We start from the raw sequence: 19,492 nt of genomic DNA on the forward strand, positions 1-19,492 counted from the left end.
GAGTCCCTGTTTGGTGGCTCCCGGCGCCGGCAGTGCCACCCGGGGCTGGCGCCAGCCCGATGCTCCGGTTACCGGAGCCGCGCGGCCGGCGGTGCTTGCGTTGCGCAAACACCCCCGGGACGGGGCCGGAGGCGGCCGCAGCCAAGACAGACAGCCCAGAAATCTGCTGGCACGGCAGATCGGCCACCGGACCAGGGCCGACGCCAGTGCTCCCGGAGCCCGGCCCCTGCCCCGGCCCTGTGCCGATGGCTACCAGGGCTGGCCGCACTCGGGGGAGCAGCACGACCCCCCCAAAGCACCGTGTGGAGCCAAAGCCTTTGCCTGTCCCCATTCCCAATTGCTGATCCTTACCAGCATCACGATAACCACAACAGAGTCCAGCTCTGGGGGTCTCAGACCTGCCCCGGGGTCTCAGGGCCGAGGTCCCACAGCCCGAACTGCAGCCCGCTGGGTCCCTGCAGCACGATGGGGACAGCAGAGGTGCCGGGAGCCCCTGGGGATCAGCTCCGGAGCCCACCCTGCGGTGCTGGGTTGTGGCTGAGCAGAGCTCCCCCTGCAGTGACCCCAGCATTTTTGGTCACTGCCAAGAGCTGCTGAAGCTGGACGCGCTCCACAGCCTGGCTGGAGGAAAGGGACTCTGCCACGGGTGCATCTGTTCAGCTGCTCTGGAGCAGAGCGAGTGGCTCCGTTGCTGCCATCCCTGTGCTGCCTGTGGCGGGATAAATGTTCTACTGCTTCACTGAAAATACCCCTGAGAGGGTTTGTTAACATGGGGGCCAAAATTAAACCAACGCTGAGGCACCAAGTGAGAACTAAGGCAGAGAACAGCGCAGTGGCCTCGGAGCCGCTTTCTGCTCCGAGCTACAGCATGAGCTGACCCTTCAGCTGCTGCAGATCACGGCAGCACCGTCTTCCTCGAGGCCCTGCCAATTTACGTCATCTGAGAATCCGGCCCAAATTCAGGCAAGTCATTTCCAAAAACCCGATGTTTCACTGTCATGAAAATGTCACCATTTATTTCCCAGCTCTCCGCAATGCTGGGAGATTGAGCCTGCCCGCAACCCCGCTCTGCGTAAAAGGGCAGGAGAATTTCCCAGCACTAGGAAAAATGCGCTGCTCTGTCATTCCTCCCTGTGGATGCTGCTTGCTCCTTGAGGGAAGCGGGTTTCCAGCAGGACTTAGTGATTTTATACACTTTGATTTGCAAAGCTGCCTCTTTGTGCTGCTCAGGGAGTGATTCCTCCCCCTTGCCTGCCCCAGACCTCTCCTGCCACAGCACTGGGGGGGGTCAGGGCTGAGTCCCCGATGATGGGAGCTCAGCTCAGCTCAGCTTAGCTCCATGACCTCCCTAAGCCTGGACACCCCAAGAACAGGGAACCCCATGTCTGGTAGGAACCCCAGCCAGAGCACTGGGGTCCTTCAGAGCAGATGGTCCAGCTGAAGGACAACAGTTCCATACAGAGCACAGCTCTCATCTTGTCTGGGCAGCTCTTGTCCCTTCCCCTGGGCAGCCAGTGCCCCACGGAGAGGCTCAGAGGAGCATCTCTTCCCACCAGAGCTGAAAGTCTTTAGCTGAGACTCCTGATGTGGATGGTGCATAACAAAAAAGTCTAAATACGTGCTGTTGCCAAAATGCAACCCAGAAGCAGGAGAAGGGGGGCAGGAGAAGCTCAGCAGTGTGTGGGCAGCTGCTGGCCCTGAGCATCCTGGGGTTCTGTCCCTATGGGCTGGGCAGGAGCTGGCGGAGCAGGTCGATGACGAGGGACACTGGCTGCACGGTGTCGTACTCTGCGAACAGGTGACAGAGGTTCTCCGAGTCTGTCTGGCTTTTGGCCACGAACCCGAAGATTCTTTGAGAAAGGAGAGAGGCTTATTCAGTTTGCATCCAGGAATCTGAAGGAATGGGCTGAAACCAGCCCCAGCCACAAAGCCAAATCCCAGTTCCAGCAATTCCACCTTGGCCCGCTCCCCAATCACGTTTCCTTGGAAGCCAAGCAGCCGGGAGGAGCGTTTTTGGCAAGGCTTCCCCAGCTGTGAAAAGATTCTTGAGCACAAGGTAGAGCCAGATATAAACTCACTTCCTGAGCCCAGCACAAGTCTCTGGGAAGGCTGTGGGATTTGGATGGGGGGTTCTGCACGAGGTGATGTGGAGAACTGGGCTCAGCCAAACCTCTCATCCAAACCTACAGAGCAAACCCCCCCTAACACTTCACCCATCAGTCCCACGTCTCATCCTGCCACCATGGTAACTTCTATCCTCATTTTTAAGCTGATTCTTTGCTGTTCTGCAATGCAGCCACTTTCCAAAGCAGCATCATTCCCCGGGATTCCAGCCCCCCACTCCATGCGGGAGGTCCCTGCTCTTACCTGGAGGACTTGCAGTACTTCTGCCACCTGGGGGAAGAACAGAATTGGAGTTGCTCAAAGGCTGATGTTTAACTCATTCCATCAGCTGCAAAGCCAAGGGTTATGTTTAGATCCACCCCAGCACGGTGCGCCCAGGGCAGTTTTATGGGATTTGGGATTTGAAGTGGTGCAGAAGCATTGGGAAGCACAGGGAAGGGAGCACAGCAGGTGGCTCCAACAGGCACAGCTGGCCAAAACTTACTTTCTGTTCTCAGGGTCCATCCCACAGAACCTGATGGCAGCCAAGGGGTAGTGTCGCCTGAAAAACACCCTGGAAGAGGAGAGGGAATTGTTAGGAAAGGGAAGGGCCTGGGCAAGGACACAAATTTGCAAATCCAAGCCTTGTTGTGCTTGGGGGGGAATGAGGGTCTCAAAGCACCCCAAAATCCCAACCCTGGGTGCAGCTGGTTCCTGCATCCCACCCCTGTGACGCCATCACACACAGCACCATGTGTAACAAGGGGTCAAGTCCATCCCTGCATCCTGACATGGGCTTGTCCAACCAGGGCAGGTTTTCCTGAGGCTGGGAGGCGAGGAGGGAGCTGCCTCTCCATGAGCCCCCCTGGGCCACCCCCTTGGTCCATCCTGGGCTCTTACTTCCTCTGGACGTCGGTCAGCGTGACGCCCTGCTCCGTCACCCTGAAGTGCACCAGGGTGGGAGTGGGCAGCGTCTCCAGCTCCAAGGTGCAGGAGATGCCTTTCAGGATGGCTGGGGCTCCCGTCAGCGTCTCCACGTTCACCGAGTTGAGGTACAGGACGTTGCACACTGCAAGGACAGCACAGGGCCCGGCTCAGCATGGATGTGACATGGGCCAGACCCAGGGCTGGGTCCCAGGGGTCATCCTGCAGATCCTTCACACGGACCCGGGTCAGGTTTGTTTTGACGAAAATTAAAAGATTTGGTGACTCAGAAATTCTTCGCTAATTTAGTTTGGTTTACTTTAATTCTTTGCACTAATTGTTGTAAAAGTCAAAGTATTTAATTTCCCATTTCTAAATGTCACATTTGCTGGGGTTTTTTTTTCTGTTTATTACATATTTCCTTTAATGAAAAGCAGAAATACCCCAAGCCAATGAAGGGCTGAAGGCCAACCTAAAACATGACATTTCAGGCTGATTGAGCTGTTTAAAGGGCTGTTCTGGGTCAAACTAAACTTTCCAACTTGCCAACTGATTTCTCAGAGTTTCCAGCAAAACAAAGCAGTCCTCAGCTCCCCAGCCTGCGTTGTGACCCGTCCATGTGGTCTCCTGCCTTTCATTCTTTGCCCTCACCTGGAGCCCACCCGGGCTGAGGTGCACAGACCCTTCCCCATCCTGCTCTGTCATTGCCACGTGTGCCCCATAAGGTCCCTCAGCAATTTAACCAGCCCCTGCCTGCCCATCACTCTCCTAAAGCTCCAGCTGTTCCACCCCCATTGAAGCCCATCAGGAAAGAGGCTTAAAACTCAAGAAATGTTTAAAACTGTGGAAACTGGGGGTCTTTCATCAGCCTCATGGCCTCAAGAACTGTGTTTTCAAGCATCTTGAGGACCCAAAGTCTTCTTTCCTTAAAAATATCAGGTTCCCTTGCAGGGAAAAATCTGCAGAAATCCTGCAGATATCTCCAGCTCCACAGGGAAGCTGGAGGGGGATGTCACACCAGTGCCCACCACTGCACAGGAGTGAGCTGCTGCTGTCATGGTGTGCCCAGGGCTCCAGCTCTTGCCAGCTGGGCTGTCCCCAGGGCCAGCAGCCGGCTCCTGTCCTCACCTGCAGTTTTCCTGGCCAGGGACAGAGCAGATTCGGGAGCGTAGTCAGGGCTGTCCTCTCCATCAGCGAGATCTGCACAAAGGACAAGCAGGAGCAGTGATGCCACAAGCCAGGCTGTGCTGGTCACCTCTTTGGCTGTTCCTTATCTCACAAGAGGCTCAAAGGCCCAGGACCGCTCTAATTGCAGGGGTTTAGAGCAGTAATTAACTTAATTGTCCTCCATTTCCCTGTTCTGGCTCTATTCACCTCTGATCTCCCACTCCTACTTCCTTTGCCCTCTCTCCATCCCCAGCAGAAGGGAGTCACTGCTGTCCCATCCCCAGGTCAGCTCTGCAGGTCCCTGCTCCACCTGCAGCCAGGGGAGCAGCTCCTCGCAGGCCCCTGGGGGGCTCAGTCCCCTCCCCACAGCAGGACCGTGCCGGGCGCTCGGAGCATCCCTCCTGTCCCATCACTTACCTCGGGTGGGGATGCTGAGCTTGCAGGGCAGCGCCAGCGGGGTGATGGAGTGCTGGTAGACGAAGGCAGAGAGGCTCCCTGCAATAAGAACCGTGAGTAAGGAGGGTGCTGCTGCCTGAACCCCCCCCGCCCCCATCTCCACCCTGCAAGTGTCCCAGGGAGCTCATGCTCCTGCTTTGGAGCCACTGCCATGGTCCCACTGTCAGGGAAGCATGGGCAGGACCAGGGGCTGGGGGGTTCCTGTGCTGGCAGGTGTGCAACACATTCACCTGGTCCTGCCTGGTGCTTCCAGGGGCTTTGGAAACAGCTCCTGGGGCTGCCAGGGCTGCTGTGGGCAACAGCACCGTCCTTACCAAAATACAGCTCTTCGCTGGCACCTTTCAGGTGAACCCCTTTGGTGGAGGACTCGATTAGGAAGTGCCGGATGAGGTCACTGCTCTCCTCACCTGCAAGAGGGACCATAATCAGTGTCAGCATCGGCCCCAGTGCCACTGTGTCACCCCTGCCCACCCCAGAGTCCTGTCGCAGGGCATCACAGGAGCTGCTCTGTGCTGCCATTGCACTGCCAGCTCCTGTGAGAGGTGGAATGGGCACCCACAGACTCGCTGCCAGCATCTCCCACACGCCAGAGTCCTGCAGCTTCTCATCTGGCTTTAGTTTGAGTAATTTCAGTTAAACCCTTGAAGCAGCCCCCCCGTTTGCCCCCCATACCTGTCTGGCTGCCAGATGGAGAGCCAGGAACCTTCATGGCCAGTCCGAAGGAGCCCCGGTACGAGGTGCTGTCCCGCACGAGGAACGCGCCTGGCTCCTTGTCCCTCAGCAGCTGGATTGCTGTCAGGGCACAGGGAGGGGCTCAGCCAAACACAACAGGTGGGGTCTCCCCACGCTGTGCCCTGGTGCTCTGCAGGGAGTCTCTCCTTGGCAGCAGCAGGAAAAGCTCTGGAGCGTGTGCCAAGGACAAGCACATCCCTTGTGTGGCACCAACTGCAGCGTCCCTGCAGGGCCCCGGCTTGGTCCCATGGATCCCTGCACTCCCCAGGACACTCAGCCCCTGCCCAGGCCACGATGTGTGACAGTCAGGAGAAGTTTTGCTGGACTTGGAGGACACAGAGGGGCCGTGGCACAGCCCTTGTTTTTGAGCCGCCCCACTCAACCTGTGAGAGGGTCTCTCCACACCCATCAGCCCCCAGCAGGCTTTGATTTGCCCCCATTGAGTCCCCCCAGGGACACGGGAGAACTCTGGGGACAGAACAGAACCCGAGGGGGGGTCACACCCACAGAGCCTTCCCTGCCTCACCTCGGTCCCTGCTGATGCTTGGCTTGAACCAGTATTTCGATGTGTCCATCACAAACTTCATGGTGGGCTGCCCAGCCCTGGGGGAACCTGCAAGAGACCACAAGATGTCAAGGCCAGCAGGAACCTGAAGGACCTCCACAGATGCCAGAGCCCCGCAAAGACGTTTCTCAGTCTGGCCAGTGCTGAAGGTTTTTCAATCCTTTTGAATCCTTTCCTCCCCACTCCTAAGAATAACTCATTCTCCATGTAATTATCTCTCTTGGCAGGCTGTGATGTAGTGCAGAGAGGGTCACATGGAATCCCCTGGCAGTGCCAGCCTGCCCAGCCCTGCACAATCCACTGGACCATGGGATTTACACCAGGATCTGACCCACACACCCTCTTGCTATTCCCATAAGGGTGCCAATTAAAACCCTCTGCCCCGAGAGCTGCCTCTGCTCATCTCCTCCAGAGAACAATAGCCCCAGTGTTTGCCCTTGAATGACGGACCTTGTGAACCCTGGTACCTTTTGGTGTCCTCAGAGCAAATGAGAACCCCAACCCCTCCTCCCAACCCGCTCTGGGTCTGCAAACAAGCAGGACAGGACACAATGATGTTTCTCATTCTCAGGTACTATAAATAGGTGCATCTGCATCTCTTCGAGGGAGCAGAGCATTCCTGTCTGCTGAGCCCATGCCACAGGACACCGGTGGGCAGAAGGCTGTGGCTAATCCAGGGTCACCAGCCATGAGCTGGACACCACCTGGACCACAGGGAGACACAGCAAGGAGCTCCAGCAAGGACCTCTCATCCTCTGTGTCTATAATCCACAGCTAAACCAGAGGGAAAATGGGGTTCACTCCCCCTTTCCCTGCAGCTTTTGGGGTCTGCAGCTCCTCCCCGCCCTGCCCCGTGACTCACTGTCTGAGAGGCAGCTGAGTGCTGGTGCTGACAATGTGTTGTTCAGGCCACCAAGCCTTGAGGCCGGGCTGCAGCCAAGCAGGGGGGCTGCGTGGCAGAGCTGGGGGGGGCTTTGGCCAGCTGGGGGGGTCCATCTCCTTGTTCCAGGCACCCGTTCACCCAGCAGCACCGGGATGTCGGCCGCGGAGGTGAGGATGGAGGGGGGGCAGCTGCTGGCCTGGCCCTTCTGGACCAGGCAGGTGCCTGCCCTGGGTTGTGAGGGGCTCTGACCAAGAGCTTCCCTGGAGTGGGACACGATGCCAGAGGAAGGGGAGGAGGGGCTGCCCAGGGAGCTGCCGGGGGACGAGCAGGCAGCGGCCGAAGCATCCGAGTCCTCGTGGAGCGAGTGGGTGCTGCTGCAGGAGGGAGACAGAGCAGAGATCAGGGGGTTGTTCATACACAGAGACCACCCCAGCAACTGCACCAGCCCTGCAGGGCATCACCTCCCAGCCAAGGAATGAGGGACTTGAGTTACTGCCCTGTGCCCCTTCCACCAGGCACAGGTGGCATTTACCTGCCCAGGATGTAGCTGGTGTCAGAGCCAGGGCTCGTGGAGAGCTGGGACACCCAGCTGCCCCTCTGCCGGCCCCTCAACACGTGCACGGGCTTCAGCAGATTGTCAGCGCCTGGGGAGGTGCCGAGGGCCCCGAGGCTGTAGGAGATGGTGTCCGTGTGTCCTGCCAGGCACTGCTGGGGCGCGCTGGTGCTCTCAGGTGCTTTGCTACAGCTCAGGGCTGCCGACTGGGGGCTCGAGGGTCCGGGTGGGCTTGAGAAAACCACGCTGTCACTGGTGCTGTATTTGCCTCCGAGTGCCCCTTTTTGGGGCAGGAAGCTGTTGGTCTGTGGGGACCTGGAGAAGGGAGTGCCCGAAGGGCTGGGGGAGCCCTGTGGCACGTCGGGCCCTGTGGCTCTGCCTGGTGTCAGCTCTATGTACTTGATGTCTGCAGGGAGAGAGAGGAGGTCATGAAGGATCTGGTGTGCAAGCTGGGTTCCCTAGCAAAGCTCCGTGAGGAACCCGTGTCTGTTCTTCCTGCTGTGAATTATGGCTCCCGCTCTGCAGGGCTGGGGGTCCAGCACTACTCTTTGTTGAGACCCTGTGAGGGCTGATTCCTCACGGATCCCAAGATGCAGTGACTCCCCCAGTGCTGGCAGGCTCCCAGGGAAGGGGGTTACGTGCGGTCATGTCTGGCTGCTCAGACCCCCCTCGCCAGCATTACCCAGCCAGGACCTGCCGAGACCTGCAGCTAGAGGCGGGTGTTCCCTCCAGCAGCTGCTCTGTTTGTACTCGACTCAAGAGAAAAACATCTGGCTGCTCCCCCTGGGATGATGTCAGGTTCAGAGGGTGGCCCTGCACACCCTGGGAGGGGACTGGGCAGAGGAGCAGGGGGATGTCACCCAGCCCCAGGTGCAGCTGGACTTCCGTCCACACTGTGGCAGTGAGGCAGAGGAAATCCACGTGGTACAGGGGCAGTTACAACACTCTTGGTGTCCACTACAGGACCAGCCATGCTGGCAGCAAGCACAGACCTGGGCAGGGGCTGGCTGCTCCCTCCTCCTTTCTCCCACCCTGCACAAATCTCTCTGGAGAAGTAACTTCCAAGGCAGTTTCTGTGCCTGTGTCCTACTGTGGGATTCTTTCTTCTCTTCCATTCGTGCTCAGAGCCAGGCATCTCCAGCCCCTCCACGTGCCATTAGTGACAGGGGAACATACCTGACAGAGCATCTCTTGTCCAAGACCCTCAGTGGAACCTCATGGGCAGGACCAGGGGTGCCTGATGCATGTCAGGTCCTGGCTTCCTTGGACTAAGCCAGCATTTCTGGCTGAGCTGGAAGAGGCCTTTTAGCAAGAGACAGACTCGACTGGAGCACTTGCAGTGACGGCAGATTCATCACATCCCAGAGAAGCTGCTCCGGTGGTTAATCACTCCAGTGCCAGAGGTGTGCACCTCCCTTCCAGCCTGGACGTGCCCAGCTTTGCTTTCAGTGCCTGGTTCTTGCCCTGCCATGGAGTTCAGGAAAGTTCCTTTTCTCAAAGGTGTTTCTTGGAGAGGGAAAATCCTTTTTGCTGCAGCAAAGACAAACTGCTCTGACAGCCCTGAGCTCCCTGGCCAGGGTGTGACAGGTCCTGACGGACCTGCTGTGTGGGAGCTGCTGGCCCTGGCTACTGCAAGGAACAGCCAGAGCTCTGGGGCACGGAGCTGGATGAGCAGGAAAAGCACGGGTCTGTACAGAAGTTACTCCCTGAGCCCCTTCTCTGTGCCAATCCAACAAGGGATTGGATAAACATGGCCAGCCATGAGCACCAGGGAGGCGCTGGGTGAGCCAGGAGGGCTGGTGCCCAGTGGGGATGCAGCTGGACCATGGCAGGACAGAGCCAGAGCCTTCCCACCAGCAGCTCCTCCAGTGCCTGGCCTCGGAGTGGCTCCACGGCCACGTGTCCTGGTATCAGTGCAGCGAGCTCCTGGCCGGATGCTTTTGTCAATGTCTCCTCAAAAGGAGAAAGAAACGGGGATTTTAATTTTCCTTTAAAGAACTGACAAGCATCTGTGTACCGGGCTCATGAGGCCTTTTACCTCCTACTTCTCTGCCTTTGCTCCTCTTATCACCTGTGGTTAAACCTCAAATATTTGCTCAAGACCTTGGCAAGTTTTCCAGCACCAAGGAGTGGCAAAAGTGCCGCAGTCACGGAGCCCAGATGTCACGCAAGCTGAGATCCGAGAACTCCTTTCTCCTCTCCTCTAGGAATGAGCAGGATCCAGAGGGAACTGTGACTCTCAGGAACAGGTCTCCTGTTGCTGCAGCATTTCATAAAATCATAGAATATGCTGAGTTGGAAGGGACCCATCAGGACTGAGTGCCATGTTTAAAGCTTCCTCATGGTCTTCCCCAGACAAGACAAGAACAGGCCCCTCTCGCCTCTCTGGGCACCATCAGTCCCTGCCACCCTCACATCAGGGCACAGGTTGCAGGGCTGGAGCAGGAGGAAGTGAGTGAACAGGGACGCTGCACTGTGGGAGGAAGTTTGTGTAAAAACCAAGAGCTAAGAAAAGAAAATGAAAGCTGAAGTGAGGCTTTTCCCACTGAATTCGTGGCCAGCTTTCCAGAAGTTCAGTTCCACACTTGGAGCCAGACTCTCCAAACCACTAGCACGTTACCTGTGGAGCTGCTTGGGGCTCCAGCCCCTGAGCGATGCCTGAAGGGGGGCAGTGGAATGGGTCAGGTACTGAGCAGCCTGAGCTGAATCTGCACTTTGTCACAGCATTTTATCTGCAAGGCCACCCTGTCCACCCCGGCGGGAAGCAGAGACACTGTCTGCTCTGGAACTGCCTGGTTCCTGCAGCGCTGCTGCCCTGCTGCAGGCCAGGACCCTCACACCCACCTCGTCCTTCCCCAGCCCTGCCATCCTCATGTTTGCATGTGGACTCAGGGAGAAATGAATTTTTTTCTTGCCTTTAACATCCTCACATTTGACCTTCCTGGAAAGAGGCCTGGGGACAGAGTGCCAAGGTATTTCCGTGTGTAAAGACAGGGACGGGCAATAGGGCTTTTGGGAAGCAGTGAGACTTGAGGCACCTGAACCACCCTAGACCTGTCCTGTCAGTGCCAGCTCCCCTTGTGCTGGGGCTGCCCTGTGCACAGGGTACTGAACACCTAAACAAGCAGAAGAGCCCATGCAGGAATACTTGGATCAGGAGCAGCTGCCAGATCAGAGCTTGGATTGCAGAGATGACAGGGAAGAGTTGCACAAGGGTTCACGTAAGGCACTCGTGAGCAGAGACAGGGCTGGTATGTGCTGCTGGTGCCTTGCCTATGCCAGGTATGCTGCCCGAGGAGTGCACAAGCCCTGGAAAAAGAATTTCCCTGGCGAAAGAATTGGGAACACTTAAATGAGATGGTTGTGCAACACTTGATACCTTAGCCCAGGGCTCTGGAAATCTGGCTGCAAATCCATGTGTTCCCACAGGTCAAGTGTGACCATGGGAAAGGCTCTGCTGCGCTTGAGGGGAGCAGGGTGCTCACATGGCACCCAGAGCCCAGGGCCAGTCACTGGTCATGACAACTAGGATTAGAAGTTTTCCAAGAGCTGCAAGTCCCATTTGTAATGAGAATTATTTTCTCCAAACACAGGGAAACGAATATCAGGTAGAACTAAAGGCTGTTTTCCCTGTTCCCATCTGGATCTCTTTGAGCTGGCTGGACAGGAGACATGTTAACAGTGATCAGAACAGGGCCATGGAAGCACCAGAGTTAGGCAGAGCTTCGATACGCAGCCTGTCCTGCTCCTTCACGTGGAACCGTGATGTCAGGAAACAGTTCCCCACGCTGATCCCACTGGGGACAGTGAGGAATGTCCCTGATGCCCATTTCCAGCCTCCCCAGGACCTTGTGTGGGTCCAGGGGGCAGGTGTGTGCCCGACCCCTCTGCCCCAGGCTCTGGCAGAGGGTTTTCACGGGAGCCTCGCTGGCTCCACAGCCCGAGCGCTGCCTTTGCCTCACCTATTGCCTCCGGGTCCTGCTTCTTGGTGGCTGCAGTGTCCCCCTGAGCAGCAGGCTGGGCTGCATCCTTCACCGGCCTGCATGGCAGCGGCTGGAAGGTCGGGTCGATTTCTAGGATCATCTGGTTGAGAGTCTCTATGGTTATGTCCAGGGACGGAGACATCGGCTGAGCCTCAAGATCCATGCTGGTGTTCTCCTCCTCCTTTGGCTGGCACGGGGCAGGGGGTCTCTCCAAGGAGGAATTCTGCTGCCCCTTCCCCTGCATGTGAGCAGCCACATGCTCCGACACGGGCTGGGTTCCGTACGCTCTCCCGCCGGGGAGCAGGCGAGCCTTGGGGTGCACCATGGAGGGGGGGTCAGTCCAGGCCTCCGTGGAGTAGTAGACGTACTTGCCTGGATACCCTGCTGGGTGCAGGCTCTTGCTTTCCTCCGGTGAGGAAATACACACAGTCTGTCCAACACGCAACACGTGGGATTCTATGACCTGTGACATGGTTTGGTTTTCCGGTTTCACAGCTTAGAGGCCAAGGGAAACCTCCTCCTTCTCCTCACCCTCTTCCTCCACGAGGGAGCTTAGACCCCGTCTTCAATCCAGTCTCCAGCGGAATAAGAATCTGAGGAATGCAGAGAGGAGCGGTTACACAGGCATGCCCCGGGCAGGAGCAGACTTCAGCGGAAAAGTCTATAAAAACGGGGATTTGGAGTGAAAGCTGGAATTCAGCTCATATGAAAACAAGTCACCCTGTCCTGCTTTTCCACCCCCTCCAGCCTCTGCTCCTGGTGCCACAGCAGCAGCTGGGCAAGCACATGAAAGACTCATTGGGAGCAGCTTTTCAGGATTCAAAGGCCTAAAACAGAATCCTGCTTTTATTTGCTAATTTTCTGGATTAAGAATGAAATGAAGGCTCTAACAGACTTCCCATGGGACCCTGACCCTCAGGAGCCATCCAAGGGCAGCCAGCAAGCCTGGAGCCCTGCGGGGCAGAGAGCCGGAGCTGCCTGCCAGGGCAGTGTGCTGCAAGTGGGTGTACAGCTAATCCAGGATTTTATTTTCCTGGTACAACACAAGTCTGGAAGCCTGCGGACGTGGCTGTAGCCTCAGTCATGGTGCTGCTCGAGGAATCTGACTGCAGATACATTTTGAATACTCCCTGGCTTCGCTTTAGGAGGAAAGTATTTTTTTATTCCCCATTATAAGCCCCTATGGAATGAAGTCAGCTTCCCTCTGGGGTCTGGGAAAAAGGGCTTTGGAACGCTGTTTGGAGGTGGGGAAGTTGTCCTGCTGCATCAGCAATCAAATGGGGTTCCCCCAGCTGCTGCTCCCCTCCTGCTTGGCAGGAGCTGTCCCTCAGCAGTGCGCTGGCACCGAACTCAGAGGGACCCTCACTGCTTTGGCTTGGGATGAGGACAACAACCCCGTCCCCCTCTACACCCACTGTGGCAGCCAAGCCCGGCATCTCCGTGTGGGGGACATCCAGCACATTCCCTGTGTCAGCACCACACCGTCCTCTCTGGTCCCTGGGGAGGGCATCGCTGGTGGGCACCACGGGGTATCCAGAGATCCAGAGTCAAAGGTTTGCTGGCAGGAGTTAATCCCACAGCTCAGGGCTCCCTCTCCACATCCGTGGATTTGGTGCGTGGCACTCACAAACAGAGGGGCACACTTCATAAAATATTTGTCCTGTCCGGCACCAGTCTCCAATGCTGGACTTATTTACTCTCTTATCCTGGGCTGATTAACGATGGAGTCACAGGATTAGGAACGAGACACGTTGCTCCGAGGCAGCCAGTCCCTCAGCCCCGTGGGCGCGGGAAGGAGCTGGGCTGGTGCCCTGAGTCACTGTCTGTAATCGGTGACTAATTGCCCTGCCAGGTGTTGAGAGCAGGTACGGAGGGTGGCTCAAAATAGGGCAGCTGTGTCCTGGATGAGTTACGTAACCCTGGAGAAGCCCCACATCTTGCTAGAGAGACACCCGGGATACCCCGGGCTCATGAAGCGTAGGGAATTAGAAGCAAAACATCGCTGCTGTCTGCTGCTGCTGCTGCTGTCAGCACCCGGCCCCAGGCGAGTCACGGCAAGTAAAGCCCTCTCCGGGGCTTCCGAGAGCCCGGAGGGCTGCAGGAGTGAATAAATACCTCAGCCCCATTTACCTTCCTCCCAGCCCGGCCCCCGCGGTGTATCCTGAGTCTCTGACAGGTTTTAGTTACAGGACTGGCATAGGAATGTCTTGGGAGCAGGGCTGTGCTGCAGGAAGGGAAGCACCTCAGGAGCCTGGATTAGACAGGTCCAAGGCACCTCTGAATTGCTGCTAATTAATCCTAGAGGTGGGAACCTCTGGGAATTTGGGGCTATGCTGTTGGAGCCAGGTCTGCTCCAGTTCCCAGGGCAGATGGACTGAGTCTGGAGCTGGTTATCCCTGTGGAGACCCAGCTGTGAAGGGATCTGTCAGAAACTGGGGGGCAGGTGGGTGTGGGGCTGCAGGTAGTGGGGCCCCTCCTCTGACTGCAGTAGTGCCACAGCCCACGGTGCCCTCCCCGCTGGCTGTGCCATGGCCAGCACGCGGCTCTTCCTTGGCATTTCCAGACCCCAGCCCCAGGGCACAGTGGGTACAGGAGCAGGCTGAGACCCAGCCCCCCTTTCCCACAGCAGCTGGGCTGGCCATGCCAGAGCTCTGCCCACGAAGTGCTTGTCACCTCCAGTCGGGTCACAGCACGGCTCTGCTGCAGGGTGGTCAGAGCCCAGGTCAGGAGATGCCCACCTTGGGAAACCACCCAAGGTCTCCTGCCTTGGGGCACCGTGTGCCACAACACCACTGGCTCTGCATGAGAAGTGCAGTGCGGTACAAGGCTCGGAGGGAGCATTTGTTAAATATAAAAAGAAGAGTCATTCCAGGTCAAAAACACAAGCGAGATGGAGTGAAAATTGGATTCTCCCCTGGGGAGAAGAACTGCCTGGCTCCAGTCAGCATCCGCAAGACAAGGCTGGTTTTAATTTAAGTAGGTACAGAAATAACGTGCAGGATGCATGAACCAGGGCTGTCGGGGCTTCCAGGAGCATGCACGCAACAGCTTCCCTCCTTTCTTGTACTCCTGCCCTGAGTTTTTGATCTTTCTCATGTGTGATGCTGCCAGAATTAGCCTCCAAACCTCATTTCTCCTCCCTTCCCTTCTCTGGGTTGAAGTGAAAGGTCTCCCAGGCTCCTCACAGGAGTTTTGAGCCACGGCTGAGGGCTCTTCTGCTTGGAGGAGCAAAGGAGAAGGGCTGAGGTGAAGGAGGGGAATCACAGGGTGGCTGCTGGCCACCAGCATGGCACAGCCGTGGGATGGGCAAATGCTGCCCACAGACACCAGGACTTCCAAGAGCCACTGAGAATGGCAGTGTCCCCATGCACAGGCCCAGTGAGGGCTGGGCAGGGTCTGGGTGTGCCCCTCTGGCCAGGGAGAGAAGCCAGGCATGAGCACAGGTAGGAGCCTGTGTCACACACATCCCCACCGTGCCATGGGCAATGCCCTGGGCTCCGTGGCAGCAGCAGAGTGAGCTCTGTGACAGAATCAGGGCAGCCCTGGCAGAAGGAACCCCAGCACTGCAGCCATGCCTGGACAGGCTGGTTCAGCCTTGGCTGGGAGATCTGCTGGCTGTACGGAAATTCCGGGGAAGGAGCTCTGTTGTCTCAGCTAAGTCAAGGCTAGCACAGAAAGAATGGAAATAAGATGGCACAAACACACCCAGACTGGAAATTACAGCGTTTCTGCTACTGGAAGCAGACTGTGGAACACGACTCTCCCTAAGCTGAAGGGGACAAGTCAAAGATTTCAGATGCAGATGGACACTCTTAGAAATGTCCTCAGTGAGGGAGTTGCCTGCTGTACCAGGAGACCCAGCTTGTGGGGCTGGAGCTGCAGCTCAGCCCGGTAGCCCCAGTTCTGCTCCAGCCCAGCTTGGCAGGCAGCTCCCCCTGACAGGAGAAGGAGCTGGGCTCGGGGTGTCGGGACTGGAGCACCCACGTGGGGCAGGAAGTGGGTGCTGAGTTTGGAGGGCTGCAGGGCGCTCCTGGGCGCGGCTGGGAGAAGCCGGGTGCCCTGGAGCCAGGGCTGTGCCGTCACACCCCGGCTCCTCGATAACCGCCCGCCCTTCCCAAACCCGCCGGGCACGGCTCAGCCCCGCGGCGCCACATGGGCCGAGCCCGGGGATCCACACGGAGCAAAGTCCCTCCTGCTTCTTCTGCGCGAGTTCAGGGAGCCCGGGGGGATCCCCCAGCCCCTGCGCTGGCACCAGCTCGGGCAGGGTAAGGGCAGAGCTGGCAGCGCTGCCCCGCAGCACCGCCGGCAGCTGCACGCTGGGTGTCCCAGCGCGGTTATTTGGAGCTCAGACATACGAGCCGGGACACAGCCTCGCTCCCTGTCTGCGCAGACCCCAAAACAGCTCAGCCAGCTGCCAAGTCTGGTTGTTTTTCCCTGCAACGTGAGCCCTGGGAGCCTCCCGATGACAAGCCTGTTACACATCCCCTCGCCAGGAAGGGCAGAGGGAACTGCTGGGACACCCAGGGTTTCCAGAGCTCGTTGCACACAGTTTAATCACTGCGAGGGCTGCAGGCGACTTGCCTGGATTAGAGGGGCGTGCTGAGGGGGTTGAGGAAAAAAGTTCCCATGGTTATGCTGTGTTTTCCCTGCAGAGCAGGGAGAGCCCCGGTATCACATGGCAGATATTAATATACCCCAGCTCCGGGGCGTTCCAGCACCTGGTGCCCGAGGAGGGGCTGCCCTCCCACACCGGGGGAGAAGGGGTGTCTGTCAGAGCCTCCTCCCTCGCTCAGACACGAGCAATTAGGAATCTCAGCAGCAAGAAGAAGAAGCGTTTATGAAATCTCAGACAGCATCTTGGTATCTGACCAGCCCCCGGAGCCACAGCACAGGGCAGCACCCGCATGACCAGTGCCAGAGCAGGATGTTTTGGTGGGGCAGCGAGAAACCCTCCAGTGCAAGCCGAGAGCGTCCACAGCAGGAGCCACCCACCCCCAGCGACCCCCCCACAATGTGCTGCTTGTTTAGCAACATTTCAGACTTCTGCAAGGGTCTCCAGGGTTTTGGAAGAGGCGGGTTATTAGGAATGTTGAAATCGCTGCTCCAGCAGCTCCCCCTCCCACTGCCTTACAGCCTTTTCCTCTCCTGGGACAGCTCCTTCCCCCCTGGCAAGAGCTTCTCTGGGTACAAGATCAGCACAGAGCCTGGTCCCCATTTCCAAGAGAGGTCCCAGCATAGCCAGGAGAAGTTTTCCCTCCCCTCTCTGTGGGTGAGCAGTTGACATGGGAGGCTCAGGGACAAGAGTGTCTTTAGAACAGGGTGTCTGTCTAAAACTAGGCTAAATTAGCAAATCCTAAGAATGCTTGAGATGAGTTACAGGAACAGACACTAACAAGCTCTTCAGAACACCACCCAGGATATTTCTTCTCTGAGACCATGGGAACATCTCCCTCCAGCCCTTGTGGGACTCACTAGGCAGCATTAGACAGAGGAATCTGCAGCATAAGAGGCTGTTTCCCCACGTTTCAGGGGTGCCAAGGGGAGGGAGAGGATGGGAGCTGCTGCACGGGGGGCTCTGCACACTGCAGGTGTTTCAGAAGGGCCCTGAACGCCTGTGCTGGCCTGGGCACATCCCCTGCAGTGCACAGCCCTGCACCCAGGCCTTGAAACCTTGTGAAGCACCAGAACATGCTTTGAGCTCTTCCCTTGTGTCAAAACAGTAGAGGTGGGACTAGATTCTCTTCCTCCCCTCCTCAGACTCCATTTTCCTCCCAACACATCCACCTACACCAGCACCAGATCCGAGTGCTCCCACCTGGAGCCCTGGCTGCACAGCTTCTGTGCCAGCCTCTTGATGCTCCCTCTCCTCCAACACAAGGATGGAGGCCCAAAACCTGGTTTTGGTTACACAGCATTTTTGTTACCGACCCCATTCCCAGTACTTTGACCTCCCTGACTGTCTGTGGCTTAAGAAGGTTCAGTGGTACCACAACACCCTGAGTAACTCAGAGCCCCACACCTCTGCCCCAAACCTCTGCCTCAGCCACTGACACTTCTGCTCCCATGTGGCACTTTTATTGCCTTGAACTCTCCACAATTCTCACACCACAGCCTCCCACGGGGAGGAAGGAGACACTGGAACTCGCACTGGAACACACAATCCCAGCCACGTCACCTCAGCTGAGCTCGCTTGAGGCAGTGGAGGAAACACGCACTTAGACAAATGCACAGACAACAAACACCACTGGAAATCTTAAGTAGGCTTCAAAAGGGTAAGAAAGGTAATTGCTCATGTCATAAACCCCATGGACTACTGAGAAAACCTCAGAACTTTAGCTGGAGCAATATGCATAATTCCACACCATTGCTCCCAGCATTATCCAGCAGCCTTCCCCACCCTGGATCACCACCGCTCGGTCTATGCCCACCGGCAGCACTGCTGGGGCAGGAACAACCACGTCTTGGCTTATTTGAGATCCCTGCAGCAGATTCCTCCCAAGGCACAAGAATAATCCCCAGCTAAATGCAAAGCAGCAGCAAGAGTAGCAATGGAAGGGAAGAACCGATCCGAGCTGCACACAGCATTAGCATGAGAACTGGAAGAAAAAAAGGACTTGGAAGAGGCATGGCAAAGGCAGAGATGGCCCTGGGAATCAGCACTTGGAGGTACCTGGGCTGCAGCGGCTCGTCCCCACTCCTGCGCGGCTCCGCTGCGGCACCTCCAGCACCTGGAGCTCATAAACCACAAGGGTGGGTCTGTGCAAGGACCGGGTTCTCTGGGAGCTTGGATTTAACGGGAGCCCGGTCCCTCCCACCTGGGCCGAGCTTCGCCGCCCCTCCGTGCCCCGCAGGTGTGGTGCAGGAGGGAAGACCCAGACGCCGCGTTTGGGGTAGGAGCCGGGGCAGCGCAGGGCTGGCGAGGGGCCAGGCTGCCCCCAGAGCACCCGGCACGGCAGGGCTGGAGGCAGAGAGCTGCCAGCCAGGGACGGCTTTCGGCTGGAGAAGAGCAAGGTAACCTCCTTGGAGCAGGTGAGGAGTCAGTGCTAAGGCTGCCAAGGACTGTGCCTGCCCCTGCATCCCCCGGGCAGCAGCAGCCCCTGCCCAGCCCTCAGCCATGGCACTGTCGGTGGGGCAGGGCTGATGGGGACTGTGCTCTCCGAACCTCGGCTGTCAGGTATGACAATAAATGAAGAGGAAACAACAAGCACAGACTCTTCTCTAGCTGGAGCATCGGAGTTGAGTTCCTCCTGCTTCTTTCCAGAGGTACCAGCTGCTCCTGAGTGCTGCAGCCACCACAGACCCATTTCTGGGAGGAGCAGTAGATGAGGGGACAGCCTGTCCTCTGTCACTGCCTCGTGGCAAAGGTGCTGCCTTAAGGAGAGAGATTGGTTCAAAGGGAAAGACGTTATCATCAGTCTGGTTAAAGGGCATCTGTCGCTTTCCAAGGGTCTGCCCACGCCATCATCCCAGGACTGTTATCCCTGGTATCTTACAGGGAGAAGATTGAAAAACATATTGAAAGGTAACCATGTCTCTAACACGTGTTTGCAGTGTCCAGCCCAGAGCAGACAGGCCTGACTGCTGCACTCAGCATTCCCACATTGGGAACAGGGGATAATAAATAACCCCCAAGCATCCTTCTGGATTGCTGTACATTTTGGCTCAAGGGTTTCTTCCACTGTCAGTGGGCACAGAGCCATGGAGCAACTTTTAAAACCATGTCTCTGAAATACCCTTTTTCAAGGAAACTGCCTATTCTGCTGCCCATAAATGCCTTGGGCTCATTGCAGTGTTGCCACACTGTGAAGGGACACTTTGAAACGTCTGATTTTATCAGGAAATAGGCCATATAAACTCCCTGCCTTAAATTCCTTCATCTCACTTTACAATCTCTCCAACGTTTCATTTATTACCAGCCATTGTTTTTTCCTGTCCTTACATCCCTGGGCAAACAGTGTTACATGGCCAATACAGCCCCTTTCCATCTGCGATGGCTGTGGGATTGCAGTGGGAGTGATTTCCCAGCAGCTTTCCTTTTCCTGGCTGGTAAAATTCACCTGGATGAGGTCCTTGACAGATGGAATTTCTAACCTGGAGGACGTTCAGTATCACACACACATCAGCCT

The 19,492-nt window shown here is 57.1% G+C and overlaps 1 protein-coding gene across 1 annotated transcript; it reads right to left on the minus strand.

Moving 5' to 3' along the window:
- Positions 1–988: 988 nt before the first annotated feature.
- Positions 989–18,140, minus strand: TNS4 (tensin 4). The gene is given in 15 exon segments (XM_039565760.1): positions 989–1,850; positions 2,368–2,394; positions 2,609–2,677; positions 3,004–3,172; positions 4,156–4,227; positions 4,612–4,689; positions 4,965–5,057; positions 5,323–5,442; positions 5,909–5,995; positions 6,810–6,887; positions 6,890–6,968; positions 6,970–7,204; positions 7,363–7,789; positions 11,346–11,959; positions 18,037–18,140. Coding segments are annotated over 14 exon segments (2,157 nt in total). The 5' UTR covers positions 11,839–11,959; positions 18,037–18,140; the 3' UTR covers positions 989–1,720.
- Positions 18,141–19,492: the final 1,352 nt, after the last annotated feature.

The sequence above is a fragment of the Corvus cornix genome, chromosome 27 (assembly GCF_000738735.6).
Source record: "Corvus cornix cornix isolate S_Up_H32 chromosome 27, ASM73873v5, whole genome shotgun sequence".
In the NCBI taxonomy this organism is placed as follows: Eukaryota; Metazoa; Chordata; class Aves; order Passeriformes; family Corvidae; genus Corvus; species Corvus cornix.